Raw genomic sequence first — 23,960 nt, forward strand, 5'->3', positions numbered from 1 at the left:
TAAAGGCGATTTTGGGGGTGTTGGAGAGGTTTTGGGGGATCTCCCCGAGGGCATTTGGGTAACTTGGAGGAGATTTGGGGTGTCTGAAGGGGTTCAATGAGGTTTTGGGGTGTAAAGGGACCTTTGGGGAGGTGAGTGTGGGATTTGGGGTGTTAATGGGGTCTCGGAGTGGCTTTGGGGGGGTTAAAGGGGATTTTGGAATTAAATTAAAGGAATTTTGGGGGCATTTAAAGGGGATTTGGGGCTGCTGAAGGATATTTGGGGACTCTGGGGAGTTTGGGTGAATTTGGGGGATTTTAAAGGTGTTTTTGGGTGTTGATGTCCCCTGTCCCCCCAGATGCCCCCCGAAAGGCAGCGACAGTGGCGGCTGCTCCTCGTACAGGTGGGACCCCAAAACCCCTCCCCAGTGTCCCCAAATCTGCCCCAGTGTCCCCAGAACCCCTCCCCAGTGTCCCCAGATCTGCCCCAGTGTCCCCAAAACCCCTCCCCAGTGTCCCCAAATCTGCCCCAGTGTCCCCGAAACCCCTCCCCAGTGTCCCCAAAACCCCTCTCCCAGTGTCCCCAAATCTGCCCCAGTGTCCCCAAAACCCCCCTGCCTGTCCCCAGTGTCCCCAAATCTGCCCCAGTGTCCCCGAAACCCCTCCCCAGTGTCCCCAAAACCCCTCCCCAGTGTCCCCAAATCTGCCCCAGTGTCCCCAAATCTGCCTCAGTGTCCCCAAAACCCCTCCCCAGTGTCCCCAAATCTGCCCCAGTGTCCCCAAAACCCCTCCCCAGTGTCCCCAGATCTGCCCCAGTGTCCCCCATACCCCCCTGCCTGTCCCCAGTGTCCCCAGATCCATCTCCCGTATCCCAGTGTTCCCTTTGACACCCCCAAGGCCACCTCTCCCCTGTCCCCAGTGTCCCCAAGACTCCCTCCAATGTCCCCACTCCCCTCCCTGATGTCCCCGAGTCCTTCCTGATGTTCCCAAGTTCCTCGTTATGTCCCCACGCCCTTTCCACTGTCCACACTCCCCTTCTCAGTGTCCCCAAGCCCCTCTCAGTGTCTCCCAAGTCTCTCCTGATGTCCCCAGTCCCCTCCCCATGTCCCCAAGCCCTTCCCGATGTCCCTGCTCCCCCTGCTGATGTCCCCAAGCCTCTCCTGGTGTCCCCACTCCTCAATGTCCCCAAGCCCTTCTCAATGTCCCCAGTCCCCTCCCCATGTCCCTACTCCCCCTCCTGATGTCCCCAAGCCCTCTCTCAATGTCCCCAGTCCCTCTCTCAGTGTCCCCACTCCCTCTCTCGATGTCCCCACTCCCTCTCTCGATGTCCCCACTCCCTCTCTCAATGTCCCCACTCCCTCTCTCAGTGTCCCCACTCCCTCTCCCGCTGTCCCCACCCTGCTGATGTCCCCACCCTGCTGATGTCCCCACCCTGCTGCTGTCCCCACCCTGCTGATGTCCCCCCCCTGCTGATGTCCCCCCCGTGTGTCCCCAGGCTCCTCCGCCCGCAGCGCGGCCCCCGGGGCGGGGAAGGGCCCGCCCGGCTCCAAGCGGCCGCCCTGGGACCTGCGGGGGCAGCTGGGGGAGCTGCGGGAGGCGCTGGGGCAGGCCCAGGGCCGGCTGCGGGAGCTGGACGGCGAGAAACGGGAGCTGGAGAGCGGCAACCAGCAGCTGAGAGACAGCCTGCAGCAGCTGCAGCGGGAGCTGGGCGAGAGGGAGCGCCGGGAGAGCGGCCTGAGCGCCCGGGTGGGGTAAGGATTGCAACAGAGTTACCCAGAGTTACATAAAATCCATCCCAAAATCCATCCAAACCCCACTGCAGAGGGAGCTGGGCGAGAGGGAGCGCCGGGAGAGCGGCCTGAGCGCCAGGGTGGGGTAAGGATTGCAACAGAGTTACCCAAAATCCAACAAAATCCAACAAAATCCATCCAAACCCCACTGCAGCGGGAGTGCAGGGAGAGCGGCCTGAGCGCCAGGGTGGGGTAAGGATTGCAACAGAGTTACCCAAAATGGAGCAAAATCCAACAAAATCCATCCAAACCCCACTGCAGAGGGGAGAGGGAGCGCCGGGAGAGCGGCCTGAGCGCCAGGGTGGGGTAAGGAATGCAACAGAGTTACCCAAAATCCAACAAAATCCAACAAAATCCATCCAAACCCCACTGCAGAGGGAGCTGGGCGAGAGGGAGCGCTGGGAGAGCGGCCTGAGCGCCAGGGTGGGGTAAGGATTGCAACAGAGTTACCCAAAATCCAACAAAATCCAACAAAATCCATCCAAACCCCACTGCAGAGGGAGCTGGGCGAGAGGGAGCGCTGGGAGAGCGGCCTGAGCGCCAGGGTGGGGTGAGAAACTGCCCCAAAATCCTGAGAAACTGCCCCAAAATCCTGAGAAACTGCCCCAAAATCCTGAGAAACCCCACTGCAGCGGGAGCTGGGGGAGAGGGAGAGAGGCATGAGCGCCAGGGTGGGGTAAGGAATGCAACAAAATTACCCAAAATCCAACAAAATCCATCCAAACCCCACTGCAGAGGGAGCGCAGGGAGAGCGGCCTGAGCGCCAGGGTGCGGTGAGAAACTGCCCAAAATTACACAAAATCCATCCAAAATGTGCAAAAATCCATCCAAATCCCACTGCAGAGGGAGCTGGGCGAGAGGGAGAGCAGCCTGAGCGCCAGGGTGGGGTAAGGAATGCAACAAAATCCTGAAAAACTGCCCCAAAATCATCCAAATCCCACTGCAGAGGGGAGAGGGAGCGCCGGGAGAGCGGCCTGAGCGCCAGGGTGGGGTAAGGAATGGAACAAAATGGAACAAAATCCTGGGAAACTGCCCAAAAATCCTGGGAAACCGCCCAAAAATCCATCCAAAATTACCCAAAATCCTGAAAAATTGCACCACAATCCATCCAAATCCCACTGCAGAGGGAGCTGGGAGCAGAGCGAGCACAGGGAGAGGGTAAGGAATGGAACAAAATGGAACAAAATCCTGAGAAACTGCCCCAAAATCCTGAGAAACTGCCCCAAAATCCTGGGAAACTGTCCAAAAATCCATCCAAAATCACCCACAATCCATCCAAACTGCACCACAATCCATCCAAATCCCACTGCTGAGGGAGCTGGGCGAGAGGGAGAACAGCCTCAGTGCCAGGGTGGGGTAAGGAATGCACCAGAATTACCCAAAATCCTGAAAAACTGCCCCAAAATCCTGGGAAACTGCATCAAGTCCAACTATAACCCACTTGAAACTGCCCAAAATCTTATCTAAATGGTTCCTAAGTCCTGAAAAACTGCCTCGAAATCAACTTTAGACGGCCCCAAATCTTTACAACCTCTCAACAATTGGTCAGAGCTGTCCCAAAATCCACATGTGGAAGATTCAGGAATGCTGAGAAAGGAGCCTCAGCCTCAGAGTGTGTTAAACAAACCCCAAAATCCCTCTAAAAACTTTTAAGGATCCCCCTCTGATCTCCCCTAAAACCTTCCAAAAAATCCCCCAATTTCTAAATCCTTAAATCCCTGGAAATGTGAGATTTTTCAAAGTTTTTCTACAAGGTTTCAGGATCCTGCAAATCCCCACAAATCATCCCACATTCCCCCAAAATTCTCATCTGAAATTGAAGAGCTCCGTAATTCCCTCAGAATCCTTTTGAAAATCCCTGAAATTTCATTGAATCCCCCCAAAACCCCTCAAGATGGCCAAAATTCCCTCAGGATGATTCCAAAAATCTCTGAAATTTCCCTGAATCCCCTCAAAATCCCCAAAATTCCCTCAGAACCTACAAAAAATTCCTGAAATTTCCCTGAATTGCCCTCAAATCCCCTCAAAATTCCCTCAGAATCCTCCAAGAATTCCTGAAATTTCCCTGAATTACCCTCAAATCCCCTCAAGATCCCAAAAATTCCCTCAGAACCTTCCAAAAACCCCTGAATTTTCCATGAATTAAGCCCAAATCCCCTCAAGATCCACAAAATTCCCTCAGAATCCTTCAAAAATTCCTGAAATTCCCCTGAATTAACCCCAAATACCCTCAAGATCCACAAAATTCCCTCAAAACCTTCCAAAAATCCTTGAAATTTCCATGAATTGACCTCAATTCCCCCCAAAATTCTCTCAGAATCCTCCAAAAATTCCTGAAATTTCCCTGAATTACTCCCAAATCCCCTCAAGATCCACAAAATTCCCTCAGAACCTTCCAAAAAATCCCTGAAATTTCCCTGAATTACCCTCAAACCCCATCAAAATCCACAAAATTCCCTCAGAATACTCCAAAAATTCCTGAAATTTCCCTGAATTAACCCCAAACCCCCTCAAGATCCCTGAAATTCCCTCAGAACCTTTCAAAAAATCCTTGAAATTGTCCCAGAATCCCTCAAAATCCCCAAAATTCCCTCAGAACCTTCCAAAAATCCCTGAAATTTCCCTGAATTACCCTCAAACCCCCTCAAGATCCACAAAATTCCCTCAGAACCTTTCAAAAAATCCTTGAAATTTCCCCAGAATCCTTCAAAATCCACAAAATTCCCTCAGAACCTTCAAAAAATCCTTGAAATTGTCCCAGAATTATCCCCAAATCCCTCAAAATCCCCAAAATTCCCTCAGAACCTACAAAAAATCCCTGAAATTTCCCTGAATTACCCCCAAATCCCCTCAAGATCCCCGAAATTCCCTCAGAACCTTCCAAAAATCCTTGAAATTTCCCCAGAATCGCTCAAAATTCCATAATTCCCTCAGAAACTTCCAAAAACCCCTGAAATTTCCCTGATTTACCCTCAAATCCCTCAAAATCCCCAAAATTCCCTCAGAACCTTCCAAAAATCCCTGAAATTTCCCTGATTTACCCTCAAATCCCTCAAAATCCACAAAATTCCCTCAGAACCTTCAAAAAATCCTTGAAATTGTCCCAGAATTACCCCCAAATCCCTCAAAATCCCCAAAATTCTCTCAGAACCTACAAAAAATTCCTGAAATTTCCCTGAATTACTCCCAAATCCCCTCAGGATCCCCAAAATTCCCTCAGAACCTTCCAAAAAATCCCTGAAATACCCTCAAATCCCCTCAAAATTCCCTCAGAATCCTCCAAAAATCCCTGAGATTTCCCTGAATTACCCCCAAATCCCCTCAAGAGCCCCGAAATTCCCTCAGAACCCTTCCAAAAATCCTTGAAATTTCCCCAGAATCGCTCAAAATTCCATAATTCCCTCAGAACCTTCCAAAAACCCCTGAAATTTCCCTGATTTACTCTCAAATCCCTCAAAATCCCCAAAATTCCCTCAGAACTTTGCAAAAATCCTTGAAATTTCCCTAGAATCCCTCAAAATCCCCAAAATTCCCTCAGAACTTTCCAAAAATTCCTGAAATTTCCCTGGATTACCCCCAAATCCCCTCAAGATCCCCGAAATTCCCTCAGAACCCTTCAAAAAATCCTTGAAATTTCCCTGAATTAACTCCAAATCCCCTCAAGATCCACAAAATTCCCTCAGAACCTTCCAAAATTCCACTGAAATTTCCCTGAATTAAGCCCTAATTCCCTCAAGATCCCCGAAATTTCCCTGAAATAACTCCAAATCCCCTCAAGATCCACAAAATTCCCTCAGAACTTTCCTAAAATCCCTGAAATTTCCCTGAATTACCTCTAAATCCCCTCAAAATCCCCAAAATTCCCTCAGAACCTTCCAAAAATTCCTGAAATTCCCCTGAATTCCCCTCAAACCCCCTCAAGATCCACAAAATTCCTTCAGAACCTTCCAAAAATTCCTGAAATTCCCCTGAATTACCCTCAAACCCCCTCAAGATACACAAAATTCCCTCAGAACCCTTCCAAAAATCCTTGAAATTCTCCTGAATTACCCCCAGATCACTCAAAATCCCCAAAATTCCCTCAGAACCCTTCCAAAAATCTTTGAAATTTCCCCAGAATCGCTCAAAATTCCATAATTCCCTCAGAACCTTCCAAAAACCCCTGAAATTTCCCTGATTTACTCTCAAATCCCTCAAAATCCCCAAAATTCCCTCAGAACCTTCCAAAAATCCCTGAAATTCCACTGAATTAACCCCAAATCCCCTCAAGATCCACAAAATTCCCTCAGAACCTTGCAAAAATCCTTGAAGTTTCCCTGAATTACCCTTAAATCCCTCAAAATCCCCAAAATTCCCTCAGAACCTTCCAAAAATCCTTGAAATTGTCCCAGAATCCCTCAAGATCTACAACATTCCCTCAGAACCTTCCAAAAATCCCTGAAATTTTCCTGAATTACCCCCAAATCCCCTCAAGATCCACAAAATTCCCTCAGAACCTTCAAAAAATCCTTGAAATTGTCCCAGAATCCCTCAAAATCCCCAAAATTCCCTCAGAACCTTCCAAAAATTCCTGAAATTTCCCTTAATTACCCTCAAATCCCCTCAGGATCCCCAAAATTCCCTCAGAACCTTTCCAAAAATCCTTGAAATTGTCCCAGAATCCCTCAAAATCCCCAAAATTCCCTCAGAACCTTCCAAAAATTCCTGAAATTCCCCTGAATTACCCTCAAATCCCCTCAGGATCCCCAAAATTCCCTCAGAACCTTCCAAAATTCCACTGAAATTTCCCTGAATTACCCTCAAATCCCCTCAAAATTCCCTCAGAATCACCAAACAGTCCTGAAATTTCCCTGAATTAAGCCCAATCCCCTCAAGATCCCTGAAATTCCCTCAGAACCTTCAAAATATTCCTGAAATTTCCCTGAATTAACCCCAAATCCCCTCAGGATCCCCAAAATTCCCTCAGAACCTTCCAAAAAATCCCTGAATTACCCTCAAATCCCCTCAAAATTCCCTCAGAATCCTCCAAAAATCCCTGAGATTTCCCTGAATTACCCCCAAATCCCCTCAAGATCCCCGAAATTCCCTCAGAACCCTTCCAAAAATCCTTGAAATTTCCCCAGAATCGCTCAAAATTCCATAATTCCCTCAGAACCTTCCAAAAACCCCTGAAATTTCCCTGATTTACCCTAGAATCCCTCAAAATCCCCAAAATTCCCTCAGAACCTTGCAAAAATCCTTGAAATTTCCCTAGAATCCCTCAAAATCCCCAAAATTCCCTCAGAACTTTCCAAAAATTCCTGAAATTTCCCTGGATTACCCCCAAATCCCCTCAAGATCCCCGAAATTCCCTCAGAACCCTTCAAAAAATCCTTGAAATTTCCCTGAATTAACTCCAAATCCCCTCAAGATCCACAAAATTCCCTCAGAACCTTTCAAAATTCCACTGAAATTTCCCTGAATTAAGCCCTAATTCCCTCAAGATCCACAAAATTCCCTCAGAACCTTCCAAAAATCCCCGAAATTTCCCTGAAATAACTCCAAATCCCCTCAAGATCCACAAAATTCCCTCAGAACTTTCCTAAAATCCCTGAAATTTCCCTGAATTACCTCTAAATCCCCTCAAAATCCCCAAAATTCCCTCAGAACCTTCCAAAAATTCCTGAAATTCCCCTGAATTACCCTCAAACCCCCTCAAGATCCACAAAATTCCCTCAGAACCCTTCCAAAAATTCCTGAAATTCCCCTGAATTACCCTCAAACCCCCTCAAGATCCACAAAATTCCCTCAGAACCCTTCCAAAAATCCTTGAAATTCTCCTGAATTACCCCCAGATCACTCAAAATCCCCAAAATTCCCTCAGAACCCTTCCAAAAATCTTTGAAATTTCCCCAGAATCGCTCAAAATTCCATAATTCCCTCAGAACCTTCCAAAAACCCCTGAAATTTCCCTGATTTACTCTCAAATCCCTCAAAATCCCCAAAATTCCCTCAGAACCTTCCAAAAATCCCTGAAATTCCACTGAATTAACCCCAAATCCCCTCAAGATCCACAAAATTCCCTCAGAACCTTGCAAAAATCCTTGAAGTTTCCCTGAATTACCCTTAAATCCCTCAAAATCCCCAAAATTCCCTCAGAACCTTCCAAAAATCCTTGAAATTGTCCCAGAATCCCTCAAGATCTACAACATTCCCTCAGAACCTTCCAAAAATCCCTGAAATTTTCCTGAATTACCCCCAAATCCCCTCAAGATCCACAAAATTCCCTCAGAACCTTCAAAAAATCCTTGAAATTGTCCCAGAATCCCTCAAAATCCCCAAAATTCCCTCAGAACCTTCCAAAAATTCCTGAAATTTCCCTTAATTACCCTCAAATCCCCTCAGGATCCCCAAAATTCCCTCAGAACCTTTCCAAAAATCCTTGAAATTGTCCCAGAATCCCTCAAAATCCCCAAAATTCCCTCAGAACCTTCCAAAAATTCCTGAAATTCCCCTGAATTACCCTCAAATCCCCTCAGGATCCCCAAAATTCCCTCAGAACCTTTCCAAAAATCCTTGAAATTTCCCCAGAATCCTTCAAAATCCACAAAATTCCCTCAGAACCTTCCAAAAATCCCCGAAATTTCCCTGAAATAACTCCAAATCCCCTCAATATCCACAAAATTCCCTCAGAACCTTCCAAAAATCCTTGAAATTTCCCCCGAATACCTTAAAATTCCATAATTCCCTCAGAACCTTCCAAAAACCCCTGAATTTTCCCTGAATTAACCCCAAATCCCCTCAAGATCCACAAAATTCCCTCAGAACCTTCCAAAAAATCCCTGAATTACCCTCAAATCCCCTCAAAATTCCCTCAGAATCCTCCAAAAATCCCTGAGATTTCCCTGAATTACCCCCAAATCCCCTCAAGATCCCCGAAATTCCCTCAGAACCCTTCCAAAAATCCTTGAAATTTCCCCAGAATCGCTCAAAATTCCATAATTCCCTCAGAACCTTCCAAAAACCCCTGAAATTTCCCTGATTTACCCTCAAATCCCTCAAAATCCCCAAAATTCCCTCAGAACCTTCCAAAAATCCCTGAAATTCCACTGAATTAACCCCAAATCCCCTCAAGATCCACAAAATTCCCTCAGAACCTACAAAAAATCCCTGAAATTTCCCTGAATTACCCTCAAATCCCCTCAAAATTCCCTCAGAATCCTCCAAAAATCCTTGAAATTTCCCTGAATTAGCCCCAAATCCCCTCAAGATCCCTGAAATTCCCTCAGAACCTTGCAAAAATCCTTGAAATTTCCCCAGAATCCTTCAAAATCGCCAAAATTCCCTCAGAACCTTCCAAAAATCCCCGAAATTTCCCTGAATTACCCTCAAATCCCCTCAAGACACTCACCCAAACCGCCTCCACCTCTCGCAATCCGATATCCCGTCCTGAGGGAGCCGCCCCTACCTCCCTCAATGCGATATCCCGTTCTGAGGGAGCCGCCTCTAACCTCCCTCAATCCGATATCCCGTTCTGAGGGAGCCGCCTCCACCTCCCGCAATCCGATATCCCGTTCTGAGGGAGCCGCCCCCACCTCCCTCAATCCGATATCCCGTTCTGAGGGAGCCGCCTCCACCTCCCTCAATCCGATATCCCGTTCTGAGGGAGCCGCCTCCACCTCCCTCAATCCGATATCCCGTTCTGAGGGAGCCGCCCCTACCTCCCTCAATCCGATATCCCGTTCTGAGGGAGCCGCCTCCACCTCCCTCAATCCGATATCCCGTCCTGAGGGAGCCGCCCCTGCCTCTCGCAATCCGAGATGCTCGTTCTGAGGGAGCCGCCTCCACCTCCCTCAATCCGATATCCCCGTTCTGAGGGAGCCGCCCCTACCTCCCTCAATCCGATATCCCGTTCTGAGGGAGCCGCCTCCACCTCCCTCAATCCGATATCCCGTTCTGAGGGAGCCGCTCCTACCTCCCTCAATCCGATATCCCGTTCTGAGGGAGCCGCCCCTACCTCTCGCAATCCGATATCCCGTTCTGAGGGAGCCGCCCCTACCTCCCTCAATCCGATATCCCGTTCTGAGGGAGCCGCCTTTAACCTCCCTCAATCCGATATCCCGTTCTGAGGGAGCCGCCCCTACCTCTCGCAATCCGATATCCCGTCCTGAGGGAGCCGCCTCTAACCTCCCTCAATCCGATATCCCGTTCTGAGGGAGCCGCCTCCACCTCCCTCAATCCGATATCCCGTTCTGAGGGAGCCGCCTCCACCTCCCTCAATCCGATATCCCGTTCTGAGGGAGCCGCCTCCACCTCCCTCAATCCGATATCCCGTTCTGAGGGAGCCGCCCCTACCTCCCTCAATCCGATATCCCGTTCTGAGGGAGCCGCCCCTACCTCTCGCAATCCGAGATCCTCGTTCTGAGGGAGCCGCCTCCACCTCCCTCAATCCGATATCCCGTTCTGAGGGAGCCGCCTTTAACCTCCCTCAATCCGATATCCCGTTCTGAGGGAGCCGCCCCTACCTCCCTCAATCCGATATCCCGTTCTGAGGGAGCCGCCTTTAACCTCCCTCAATCCGAGATCCCGTTCTGAGGGAGCCGCCTCCACCTCCCTCAATCCGATATCCCGTTCTGAGGGAGCCGCCTCCACCTCCCTCAATCCGATATCCCGTTCTGAGGGAGCCGCCCCTACCTCCCTCAATCCGATATCCCGTTCTGAGGGAGCCGCCCCTACCTCCCTCAATCCGAGATCCCCGTTCTGAGGGAGCCGCCCCTACCTCCCTCAATCCGATATCCCGTTCTGAGGGAGCCGCCTCCACCTCCCTCAATCCGATATCCCGTTCTGAGGGAGCCGCCCCTACCTCCCTCAATCCGATATCCCGTTCTGAGGGAGCCGCCCCTACCTCCCTCAATTCGATATCCCGTTCTGAGGGAGCCGCCCCTACCTCCCTCAATCCGATATCCCGTTCTGAGGGAGCCGCCCCTACCTCCCTCAATCCGATATCCCGTTCTGAGGGAGCCGCCTCTAACCTCCCTCAATCCGAGATCCCCATCTGAGGGAGCCGCCTCTAACTTCCCTCAATCCGATATCCCGTTCTGAGGGAGCCGCCCCTACCTCTCGCAATCCGAGATGCTCGTTCTGAGGGAGCCGCCCCGTTTCTCGCAGCTCGCTGGAGTCGGAGGTGTCGCAGGTCCGGGAGGAGCTGCAGCAGAGCCGGGGCCGCCTGGAGGCTCTGGAAGCCGAGAAGCTGCGGCTGCAGGCGGAGGAGGAGCAGCGGCGGCACGAGAGGGACCAGGCGCGGGGGCAGGCACAGGCAGCCTTGGAGCAGCTGGAGAACACTGAGGTGAGGCCAGGAATTCCTGAGGGATCCGGCAGAAAATGGGGATTTGGAGCCGGTTTGTGGCTCTGTGATCCGGGGTCCTCTGAGGGGCAAAAAATGGCGGGAAGCTGTGAGGGGAAAATCCACCAGGGGGCGCCAAAAAGGGCGGGAAAATGAGGGGTCGGCAAAATTCTGGATCTTTTTGGCACTGAAAGTGCATTAATGCAGGGAAATTGGGATTTTCACCAATTCAGCTGCTTCTGCTCCCCAAATCCCTTAAGGGTTCCTGAAAATGAGCAAAAAAATCTGGGCTTTTGGAGCTGTTTTGTTGCTCTGTGACCTGGGATCCATTGAGGGCCATGGGAAGCGTGAGGGGGAAATCCACCAAAAAGGGTGAGAAAATGAGGTGTCTGCTCCAATTCTGGCTTTTTTGGCACCAAAATCATTCTTAGAGTGCCTTGGAATGCAGGGAGATGGGAATTTTCACCAAGTCAGCTGCTTCTGCTCCAAAAATACCTGAAGGGTTCCTGAAAATGTGCAAAAAAACAGGGATTTTGGAGCTGTTTTGTTGCTCTCTGACCTGAAATCCGCCTGGGGCCACAAAAAAAAAAAGGTGGGAAAATGTATGGTTTGTGCCAATTCCGGCTTTTTTGGTGTAAAAATTCCTCAGGGGGAGCCTCAGAAGTTGCGAAAGATGGGAATTTTCACTGCTTCAGCTGCTTTTGCACCCAAAATTTCTCAGAGGATGCTTAAAAATCTGCAAACTACAGGAATCTGGAGCAAATTTTGTTGCTCTGGGGGGCCAGAAAAATGAGGGATTTATGCCAATTGCAGCATTTTTGTGTGGAAATCTGTCAGGGGGTGCCTCAAAATGTGAGAAAAAGGGGAATTTTCACCAATTCAGCTGCTTTTGCACCTTAAATTCCTCAGGGGGTACTTCAAAATCAAAAAATAACAAAAAAACCCCAAAAAAACAAAAACAAAAACAAACAAACAAAAAAACCCACAGGAATTCGGAGCTGTTTTGTTGCCCCAAAAAAATGACAGGAAAATGAGGGTTTGTGGCAATTCTCGCTTTTTGGTGTATAAGCTTCTTCAGAGAATCCCTCAAAATGTGAGATAAATGAGAATTTTCACCAATTCAGCCATTTTTACACCCAAAATCCCTCAGAGTGTTCAAAATGTGTGGGGAAAAAATGGGAATTTTATTTATTTTTGCTGGGTTTCAACTCGAGATCCACCAGGGGGCGCCAAAAAAGGGCGGGAAAATAAGGGATTCCCAAAATTCCCTCAGAACCTTCCAAAAATCCCTGAAATTTCCCTGAATCCCCTCAAGATCCCCAAAATTCCCTCAGAACCTTTCTGAAAATCCCTGAAATTTCCCAGTATTGCCCCCAAACTCCCTCATGCTCCCCAAAACTCCTTGAGAACCCTCCTGAAAATTCCCCAAATTTCACCGAATTACCCCCAAACCCCTCAAAATCCCCAAAATTCCCTCAGAACCTTTCCAAAAATCCCTGAAATTTCTCCATACACCCAAAATTCCCTCAGACCCCTTCCGACAATCCCTGAAATTTCCCTGTATCCCCCCAAAATTCCCTCAGAACCCTTCAGCAAATCCTTCAGAAACCCTTCAGAAAACACGGCGATTTGCACCAATTTTACCCCTTTTAACCCCAAAATCCTGTGGGGAATGTGAGAAAATCTGCAAAACCTGAGGGAAAAGGGGTTTTTTTTTACCAGTTTCTCTACTCAACACGATCTGAAAATGCAGGGAGACGTGAGGGGACAGCCGGGGCTCTGAGGGGTTTGTACCTTTCTGGCACAGGCAGAAACTCTCAAAATGCAGTGAGGAGTGAGGACAGCCGTGGTTCTGAGGGGTTTGTACCTTTTGGCACAGGCAGAAACTCTCAGAATGCAGTGAGGAGTGAGGACAGCCGTGGTTCTGAGGGGTTTGTACCTTTCTGGCACAGGCAGAAACTCTCAAAATGCAGGGAGACGTGAGGGGACAGCCGTGGTTCTGAGGGGTTTGTACCTTTTGGCACAGGCAGAAACTCTCAGAATGCAGTGAGGAGTGAGGACAGCCGTGGTTCTGAGGGGTTTGTACCTTTCTGGCACAGGCAGAAACTCTCAAAGTGCAGTGAGGAGTGAGGACAGCCGTGGTTCTGAGGGGTTTGTACCTTTTGGCACAGGCAGAAACTCTCAAAGTGCAGTGAGGAGTGAGGGCAGCCGTGGTTCTGAGGGGTTTGTACCTTTTGGCGCAGGCAGAAACTCTCAAAATGCTGTGAGGAGTGAGGACAGCCGGGGCTCTGAGGGGATTGTACCTTTTGGCACAGGCAGAAACTCTCAAAGTGCAGTGAGGAGTGAGGACAGCCAGGGTTCTGAGGGGATTGTACCTTTCTGGCACAGGCAGAAACTCTCAAAATGCAGGGAGACGTGAGGGGACAGCCGTGGTTCTGAGGGGTTTGTACCTTTTGGCACAGGCAGAAACTCTCAAAGTGCAGTGAGGAGTGAGGACAGCCAGGGTTCTGAGGGGTTTGTACCTTTTGGCACAGGCAGAAACTCTCAAAGTGCAGTGAGGAGTGAGGGCAGCCGTGGTTCTGAGGGGTTTGTACCTTTCTGGCACAGGCAGCAGCTCACAAAATGCAGGGAGATGTGAGGGGACAGCCGGGGCTCTGAGGGGTTTTAACTTTCCTGTTGCAGGCCTGGCTGCAGCAGCAGTGATCACAGCCAGGTTTCTGAGGTTTCTCCCCTTTCCCTGCCCAGGCCCGGCTGCAGCAGCAGTGATCACAGCCAGGTTTCTGAGGTTTCTCCCCTTTCCCTGCCCAGGCCTGGCTGCAGCAGCAGTGATCACAGCCAGGTTTCTGAGGTTTCTCCCCTTTCCCTGCCCAGGCCCGGCTGCAGCAGGCGCAGCAGCAGCTGCAGCAGCAGCTGGAGCAGCTGGCAGCGCTGCAGGAGCTGGAGGCCTCGCAGCGGGCGCTGCTGGCCGAGCACGAGGAGCGCATCCACCTGCTGGAGATGGAGCGGCGCCGCCTGCACAACGACATCCAGGAGCTGCGGGTAGGCCGGGGCTGAGCTCTGCTTCTCTGGGGGCACGTCCAAGTGTTGTGTGTGAGGGGATGTTCTAGAACTGACCCCGAGGAGTGAATCCCATTTCTGTGGGGTTTCCTCATGGAAACATTCCAGTGTTCTTCATGAGGGGAGGCCCCCAGTTCCTGAGGGGGAAGAGGCCCCAGGGCTGTCCCTGAGGGATATATTCCAGTTTTTTTGGGTTTTTCAGGGAAATGTGCAAGTGTTGTGTGTGAGGGGATGTTCTAGAACTGACCCCGAGGAGTGAATCCCATTTCTGTGGGGTTTCCTCATGGAAACACCCGAGTGTTCTTTGTGAGGGGAGACTCCCAGTTCCTGAGGGGGAAGAGACCCTGTGACTGTCCCTGAAGGATAAATTTCAGTTTTTATGGGTTTTTCAGGGAAATGTTCAAGTGTCGTGTGTTAGGGGAGACTCCAGGTCTGCCCCTGAGGGGTGAATCCCATTTCTGTGGGGTTTCCTCATGGAAACACCCGAGTGTTCTGCATGAGGGCAGACCACAGTTCCTGAGGGGGAGGCGGCCCCGTGACTGTTCCTGAGGGATGAACTCTGTTATTTTGGGTTTTCCAGGGAAATATCCACATGTTCTGTGTGAGGGGAGACTCCAGGTCTGCCCCTGAGGGGTGAATCCCATTTCTGTGGGGTTTTCTCATGGGAACACCCGAGTGTTCTGCGTGAGGGAAGACCCCCCTGGTTCCTGAGGGGGAGGAGGCCCTGTGACTGTTCCTGAGGGATGAACTCTGTTTTTTTGGGTTTTCCAGGGAAATATCCACATGTTCTGTGTGAGGGGAGACTCCAGGTCTGCCCCTGAGGGATGAATCCCATTTCTGTGGGGTTTTCTCATGGGAACACCCGAGTGTTCTGCGTGAGGGAAGACCCCCCCGGTTCCTGAGGGGGAGGAGGCCCTGTGACTGTCCCTGAGGGATAAATTCCAGGTTTTTTTATTTTTTTCAGGGAAATATTCGAGTGTTAAGTGTGAGGGGGCACCCTGGGGCCGTGTCTGAGGGGTGAATCCCATTTCTGTGGGGTTTTCTCATGGGAACACCTGAGTGCTCTTCATGAGGGGACATCCTCAGTTCCTGAGGGGGAGGAGGCCCCAGGACTGTCCCTGAGGGATGAATTCCAGTTTTTTTCAGTTTTTCAGGGAAATATCCACATGTTCTGTGTGAGGGGAGACTCCAGGGCTGTGTCTGAGTGATGAATCTCATTTTTGTGGGGTTTTCTCATGGAAACATTCAAGTGTTCTGTGTGAGGGGAGGCCCCCGGTTCCTGAGGGAGAGGAGGCCCCGTGACTGTTCCTGAGGGATGAACTCTGTTTTTTTGGGTTTTTCAGGGAAATATCCACATGTTCTGTGTGAGGGGAGACTCCAGGTCTGCCCCTGAGGGGTGAATCCCATTTTTGTGGAGTTTTCTCATGGAAACACCTGAGTGTTCTTCATGAGGGGAGGCCCCCGGTTCCTGAGGGGTAGGAGGCCCCAGGATTGTCCCTGAGGGATGAATTCCATTTTTTTTTATTTTTCAGGGAAATATCCGAGTGTTCAGTGTGAGGGGGCACCCTGGGGCCGTGTCTGAGGGTGAATCCCAGGTTTGGGGGGTTTATTCAGGGAAGTAGCTGTGTGTTCTTCATGAGGGGAGACCCCCAGTTCCTGAGGGAAGAGACCCCAGGAGTGCCCCCCCACAATGGCTGGATCCCATTTTTTTGTTTTGTCTCTCAATCCCATTGTTTTGTTTTTTCTCTGTGAATTCCATCTCTCAATCCCATTGTTTTGTTTTTTCTCTGTGAATTCCATCTCTCAATCCCATTTTTTTTATTTCCCTCTCTCAATCCCATTTTCCCCTTTCCCAGGTCAGCTTTCCCTCTCTCAATCCAATCTTTATCCCTTTTCCCAGGGGAACATCTGTGTGTTCCATCTCTCAATCCCATTTTTATCCCTTTGTTCCCCGGTCAATATTCCCTCTCTCAATCCCATTTTTTGATTTCCCTCTCTCATTCCCAGTTTTGATTTCCCTTTTTCCCAGGGTAACATCCGTGTGTTCCATCTCTCATTCCCATTTTTGATTTCCCTGTTTCCCAGGGTAACGTTCGTGTGTTCCCTCTCTCAATCCCATTTTTCCCTTTCCCAGGTCAGTTTTCCCTCTCTCAATCCCATTTTTTTCATCCCTGTTTCCCAGGGTAACCTCCGTGTGTTCCCTCTCTCCATCCCACATTTTTCCCTGTTTCCCAGGTCAGTTTTCCCTCTCTCAATCCCATTTTTTCCATCCCTGTTTCCCAGGGTAACATCCGTGTGTTCCATCTCTCATTCCCATTTTTGATTTCCCTGTTTCCCAGGGTAACCTCCGTGTGTTCCCTCTCTCCATCCCACATTTTTTCCCTGTTTCCCAGGTCAGTTTTCCCTCTCTCCATCCCATTTTTCCCTGTTTCCCAGGTCAGTTTTCCCTCTCTCAATCCCATTTTTTCCCTGTTTCCCAGGTCAGTTTTCCCTCTCTCAATCCCATTTTTTCCATCCCTGTTTCCCAGGTCAGTTTTCCCTCTCTCCATCCCATTTTTCCCTGTTTCCCAGGTCAGTTTTCCCTCTCTCCATCCCATTTTTTCCCTGTTTCCCAGGTCAGTTTTCCCTCTCTCAATCCCATTTTTTCCCTGTTTCCCAGGTCAGTTTTCCCTCTCTCCATCCCACATTTTTCCCTGTTTCCCAGGTCAGTTTTCCCTCTCTCCATCCCACATTTTGTCCCTGTTTCCCAGGTCTCCATCCCATTTTTTCCCTGTTTCCCAGGTCAGTTTTCCCTCTCTCAATCCCATTTTTCCCTGTTTCCCAGGTCAGTTTTCCCTCTCCCAATCCCGTTTTTTCCATCCCCGTTTCCCAGGGTAACATCCGCGTGTTCTGCCGCGTGCGGCCGCTGCTGCCGGAGGAGCGCGAGCGCCAGCGGGGGCTGCCCCACCTGCACTTCCCGCCGCAGGAGCCGCGCAGCCTGGTGCTCACCCGCCCTGATGATGTGAGACTGGTTACCCCAAAACCCCTGAGCCCCAAAAACCCCTGAGCCCCAAAATCCCTGAGCCCCAAATCCCCTGAGCCCCAAATCCCACCTGCACTTCCCGCCGCAGGAGCCGCGCAGCCTGGTGCTCACCCGCCCCGACGATGTGAGACTGGTTACCCCAAAACCCCTGAGCCCCAAAAACCCCTGAGTGAGCCCCAAAATCCCTGAGCCCCAAATCCCCTGAGCCCCAAATCCCACCTGCACTTCCCGCCGCAGGAGCCGCGCAGCCTGGTGCTCACCCGCCCCGACGATGTGAGACTGGTTACCCCAAAACCCCTGAGCCCCAAAAACCCCTGAGTGAGCCCCAAAATCCCTGAGCCCCAAATCCCCTGAGCCCCAAATCCCACCTGCACTTCCCGCCGCAGGAGCCGCGCAGCCTGGTGCTCACCCGCCCTGATGATGTGAGACTGGTTACCCCAAAAACCCCTGAGCCCCAAAAACCCCTGCTGGGCACCCCTAAAAACCCCTGAGTGAGCCCCAAAACCCCTGAGTGAGCCCCAAAATCCCTGAGCCCCAAATCCCACCTGCACTTCCCGCCGCAGGAGCCGCGCAGCCTGGTGCTCACCCGCCCTGATGATGTGAGACTGGTTACCCCAAAACCCCTGAGCCCCAAAAACCCCTGAGCCCCAAAATCCCTGAGCCCCAAATCCCCTGAGCCCCAAATCCCACCTGCACTTCCCGCCGCAGGAGCCGCGCAGCCTGGTGCTCACCCGCCCCGACGATGTGAGACTGGTTACCCCAAAACCCCTGAGCCCCAAAAACCCCTGAGTGAGCCCCAAAATCCCTGAGCCCCAAATCCCCTGAGCCCCAAATCCCACCTGCACTTCCCGCCGCAGGAGCCGCGCAGCCTGGTGCTCACCCGCCCCGACGATGTGAGACTGGTTACCCCAAAACCCCTGAGCCCCAAAAACCCCTGAGTGAGCCCCAAAATCCCTGAGCCCCAAATCCCCTGAGCCCCAAATCCCACCTGCACTTCCCGCCGCAGGAGCCGCGCAGCCTGGTGCTCACCCGCCCTGATGATGTGAGACTGGTTACCCCAAAAACCCCTGAGCCCCAAAAACCCCTGCTGGGCACCCCTAAAAACCCCTGAGTGAGCCCCAAAACCCCTGAGTGAGCCCCAAATCCCCTGAGCCCCAAATCCCACCTGCACTTCCCGCCGCAGGAGCCGCGCAGCCTGGTGCTCACCCGCCCCGATGATGTGAGACTGGTTACCCCAAAAACCCCTGAGCCCCAAAAACCCCTGCTGGGCACCCCTAAAAACCCCTGAGTGAGCCCCAAAAACACCTGAGTGAGCCCCAAAATCCCTGAGCCCCAAATCCCACCTGCACTTCCCGCCGCAGGAGCCGCACAGCCTGGTGCTCACCCGCCCTGATGATGTGAGACTGGTTACCCCAAAAACCCTGAGCCCCAAAAACCCCTGAGTGAGCCCCAAAAACACCTGAGTGAGCCCCAAAAACCCCTCAGTGAGCCCCAAAATCCCTGAGCCCCAAATCCCCTGAGCCCCAAATCCCACCTGCACTTCCCGCCGCAGGAGCCGCGCAGCCTGGTGCTCACCCGCCCCGACGATGTGAGACTGGTTACCCCAAAAACCCCTGAGCCCCAAAAACCCCTGAGTGAGCCCCAAAAACCCCTCAGTGAGCCCCAAAAACCCCTCCTGGGCACCCCTAAAAACACCTGAGTGAGCCCCAAAATCCCTGAGTCCCAAATCCCCTGAGCCCCAAATCCCCTGCTGGGCACTTCCTGCCCCGCGCAGCCTGGTGCTCACCCGCCCTGACGATGTGAGACTGGTTACCCCAAAAACCCCTGAGTGAGCCCCAAAAACCCCTGAGTGAGCCCCAAAAACACCTGAGTGAGCCCCAAAAACCCCTGAGTGAGCCCCAAAATCCCCTGAGCCCCAAATCCCACCTGCACTTCCCGCCGCAGGAGCCGCGCAGCCTGGTGCTCACCCGCCCCGATGATGTGAGACTGGTTACCCCAAAAACCCCTGAGCCCCAAAAACCCCTGAGTGAGCCCCAAATCCCCTGAGCCCCAAATCCCCTGAGCCCCAAATCCCACCTGCACTTCCCGCCGCAGGAGCCGCGCAGCCTGGTGCTCACCCGCCCCGATGATGTGAGACTGGTTACCCCAAAAACCCCTGAGTGAGCCCCAAAAACCCCTGAGTGAGCCCCAAAAACACCTGAGTGAGCCCCAAAAACACCTGAGTCACCCCCAAAAACACCTGAGTGAGCCCTAAAAACACCGCTGAGTGAGTGAGCCCCTAAAAACCTCTGAGTGAGCCCTAAAAACACCTGAGTGAGCCCCAAAAACACCTGAGCCCCAAAACACCTGAGTGAGCCCCAAAAACCCCTGAGTGAGCCCCAAAAACCCCTGAGCCCCAAAAACCCCTGAGCCCCACAAACCCCTGCTTGGCACCCCCAGAAATCCCTGCTGGTCACCCCCAAAAACCCCTGAATTCCCAAGAATTCCTGATTTCCACCACCAAAAAAAATCTCTTTTCTCCATCCTCAAAAACTCCTGGTTCCCCAAAAATTCCTGTCTGTCACCCCAAAAAAACACTTTTTTCTACCCTCAAAAATCCCTGATTCCCCAAAAATTCATTTTTTCTATCCCCAAAAATCCCTTTTTTCCATCCCCAAAAATCCCTTTTCCCATCCTAAAAAGCCCCTGATTTCCCAAAAATCCCTTTTTTCTACACTCAAAAACCCCTGATTTCCCCAAAATTCCACTTTTCCTCCTAAAATTAGTGTTTTCCTCCCAAGAATACCATTTCCTTTCTCTTCTCAAAAATGTGACTTTTTTTTTTTCTGGAAAATCATTGTTTTCTCTCCAAAATGAAGTTTTTTCCCATTAAAAAAAAAAATCAAATTTTTCTAAAAAAAAAAAGAAAAAAATTTTCCTCCCAAATCCCCATTTTTTCCCCCAGAATCCCCTTTTAGCCCAGTTTTCCTGTCAGAATTCTCTGATTTTGCCCAAAATTTTGTTTTTTTCCCCCGAAAGTCGCAGGTGGGGCGGGAGCGGCGGGCGGAGCTGCGCTACGACTTCAGCTTCGACAGGGTGTTCCCTCCTGGGGCTTCCCAGCAGGACATCTTCCAGGAGATCCAGCTGCTGGTCCAGGTGTGTGCCAAAAATATCCAAAATTATCCAAAATATCCCAAATTCCAGCCAAAATCCCCCAAATTCCACCCAAATCCAGCCCCAAATCCCTCCTGGGGCTTCCCAGCAGGACATCTTCCAGGAGATCCAGCTGCTGGTCCAGGTGTGTGCCAAAAAATATCCAAAATATCCAAAATATCCCAAAATCCAGCCAAAATCCCCGAAATTCCAGCCAAAATCCCCCAAATTCCAGCCAAAATCCCCCAAATTCCAGCCAAATCCAGCCCCAAATCCAGCCCCAAATCTCTCCTGGGGCTTCCCAGCAGGACATCTTCCAGGAGATCCAGCTGCTGGTCCAGGTGTGTCCCAAAAATATCCAAAATATCCCAAAATCCCCGAAATTCCAGCCAAAATCCCCCAAATTCTAGCCAAAATCCCCCAAATTCCAGCCAAAATCCCCCAAATTCCAGCCAAAATCCCCCAAATTCCAGCCAAATCCAGCCCCAAATCCAGCCCCAAATCCCTCCTGGGGCTTCCCAGCAGGACATCTTCCAGGAGATCCAGCTGCTGGTCCAGGTGTGTGCCAAAAATATCCAAAATTATCCAAAATATCCCAAAATCCCCGAAATTCCAGCCAAAATCCCCCGAATTCTACCCAAATCCAGCCCCAAATCCCTCCTGGGGCTTCCCAGCAGGACATCTTCCAGGAGATCCAGCTGCTGGTCCAGGTGTGTCCCAAAAATATCCAAAACTATCCAAAATATCCCAAATTCCAGCCAAAATCCCCGAAATTCCAGCCAAAATCCCCCAAATTCCAGCCCAAATCCAGCCCAAATCCAGCCCCAAATCCCTCCTGGGGCTTCCCAGCAGGACATCTTCCAGGAGATCCAGCTGCTGGTCCAGGTGTGTGACAAAAATATCCAAAATTATCCAAAATATCCCAAATTCCAGCCAAAATCCCCGAAATTCCAGCCAAAATCCCCCAAATTCCAGCCAAATCCAGCCCAAATCCAGCCCCAAATCCCTCCTGGGGCTTCCCAGCAGGACATCTTCCAGGAGATCCAGCTGCTGGTCCAGGTGTGTGACAAAAAATATCCAAAATTATCCAAAATATCCCAAAATCCCCCAAATTCCAGCCAAAATCCCCCAAATTCCACCCAAAAATCCCCAGGATTCCACCGAAAATCCCTGAAATTGCACCCAAAGTCTCCAGAATTCCCAAAGTTCTGGCCAAAATCCCCAAAATTCCCCCCAAATCCCCAAATTGCCATTCCAGTCAGCCCTGGACAGGTGCCCCGTGTGCATCTTCATTTCCCAAATCCCATTCATCCCCATTTATCCCATTTATTTATCCCCATTTATTTATCCCCATTTATCCCATTTATTTATCCCCATTTATTTATCCCCATTTATCCCATTTATTTATCCCCATTTATTTATCTCCATTTATTTATCCCCATTTATCCCATTTATTTATCCCCATTTATTTATCCCCATTTATTTATCCCCATTTATCCCATTTATTTATCCCCATTTATTTATCCCCATTTATCCCATTTATTTATCCCCATTTATTTATCCCCATTTATTTATCCCCATTTATTTATCCCCATTTATCCTATTTATTTATCCCCATTTATTTATCCCCATTTATCCCATTTATTTATCCCCATTTATTTATCCCCATTTATTTATCCCCATTTATCCTATTTATTTATCCCCATTTATTTATCCCCATTTATCCCATTTATTTATCCCCATTTATTTATCCCCATTTATTTATCCCCATTTATCCCCATTTATTTATCCCCATTTATTTATTCCCATTTATCCCATTTATTCATTCCCATTTATCCCATTTATTTGTCTGCATTTATTTATCCCCATTTATTTATCCCTATTTATCCCCATTTATTTATCCCCATTTATCCCCATTTATTTATTCCCATTTATTTATTCCCATTTATCCCATTTATTTATCCCCATTTATTTATTCCCATTTATCCCATTTATTTATCCCCATTTATTTATCCCCATTTATCCCATTTATTTATCCCCATTTATTTATCCCCATTTATCCCATTTATTTATCCCCATTTATCCCCATTTATTTATTCCCATTTGTTTATCCCCATTTGTTTATTCCCATTTATCCCCATTTATTTATCCCCATTTATCCCCATTTGTTTATCCCCATTTAGTTACTCCCATTTGTTTATCCCCATTTGTTTATCCCCATTTATCCCCATTTAGTTACTCCCATTTATTTATCCCCATTTATCCCCATTTATTTATCCCCATTTGTTTATTCCCATTTGTTTATCCCCATTTGTTTATTCCCATTTGTTTATCCCCATTTATTTTTCCCCATTTATTTATTCCCATTTATTTATCCCATTGCAGTCAGCCCTGGACGGGTACCCCGTGTGCATCTTCACTTCCCAAATCCCATTTATTTATCCCCATTTATCTCCATTTATTTATCCCCATTTATTTATCCCCATTTATCTATCCCCATTTATCCCCATTAATTAATCCCCATTAATTTATTTATTAATTCCAGTCAGCCCTGGACGGGTACCCCGTGTGCATCTTCACCTATGGGCAGCGGCCAGACCTTCACCATGGAGGGGCTGGGGCCCCAATCCCCATTTATTTACTAATCCCCATTTATTAATTTATTAATCCCCATTTATTAATTAATTAATTCTTATTTATTTATCCCATTTTCAGTCGGCTCTGGACGGGTACCCCGTGTGCATCTTCGCCTACGGGCAGACGGGCAGCGGCAAGACCTTCACCATGGAGGGGCTGGGGCCCCAATCCCCATTTATTTACTAATCCCCATTTATTAATTTATTAATTGTTGTTTGTTTATCAATTCCAGTCAGCTTTGGACGGGTACCCCGTGTGCATCTTCGCCTACGGGCAGACGGGCAGCGGCAAGACCTTCACCATGGAGGGGCTGGGGCCCCAATCCCCATTTATTTACTGATCCCCATTTATTAATTTATTAATCCCCATTAATTTATTAATACTTATTTATTTATCAATTCCAGTCAGCCCTGGACGGGTACCCGGTGTGCATCTTCGCCTACGGGCAGACGGGCAGCGGCAAGACCTTCACCATGGAGGGGCTGGGGCCCCAATCCCCGTTTATTAATCTATTAATCCCCATTAATTTATTAATTAATATTTATTTATTTATCCCATTTTCAGTCTGCTCTGGACGGGTACCCGGTGTGCATCTTCGCCTACGGGCAGACGGGCAGCGGCAAGACCTTCACCATGGAGGGGCTGGGGCCCCAATCCCCATTTATTTACTAATCCCCATTTATTTATTAATCAATCCCCATTTATTAATTAATTAATTGTTATTTGTTTATTATTTTCAGTCAGCTCTGGACGGGTACCCGGTGTGCATCTTCGCCTACGGGCAGACGGGCAGCGGCAAGACCTTCACCATGGAGGGCCCGGAGCCGCGGGGCCGCCCCGAGTCCCGCGGGATGATCCCGCGCGCCGTGCGCCACCTGTTCGCGGGGGCGCGCGACCTGGCGGGCAAGGGCTGGCAGGTACGGCCCCGCCCGGGCCCCGCCCGCCCCGGGGAGCTCGGGGGGGGCCCGGGGCCACGGCGGGGCGCTGGCAGTACCGCTTCTCCGCCAGCTTCCTGGAGATCT

General features: G+C 50.1%; 1 protein-coding gene across 1 annotated transcript; it reads left to right on the forward strand.

Annotated features, from left to right (window-relative positions):
- Positions 1 to 318: 318 nt before the first annotated feature.
- Positions 319 to 23,959, forward strand: KIFC1 (kinesin family member C1; the record flags this gene model as incomplete). Its single annotated transcript, XM_056510811.1, has 8 exons — positions 319 to 382; positions 1,474 to 1,729; positions 10,916 to 11,093; positions 13,962 to 14,129; positions 17,020 to 17,148; positions 20,188 to 20,304; positions 23,679 to 23,855; positions 23,930 to 23,959. Coding segments are annotated over exons 1-8 (1,119 nt in total), but the record flags the coding sequence as incomplete, so codon positions are not given.
- Position 23,960: the final 1 nt, after the last annotated feature.

This window comes from Oenanthe melanoleuca, chromosome 25 (assembly GCF_029582105.1).
Source record: "Oenanthe melanoleuca isolate GR-GAL-2019-014 chromosome 25, OMel1.0, whole genome shotgun sequence".
Taxonomy (NCBI): domain Eukaryota; kingdom Metazoa; phylum Chordata; class Aves; order Passeriformes; family Muscicapidae; genus Oenanthe; species Oenanthe melanoleuca.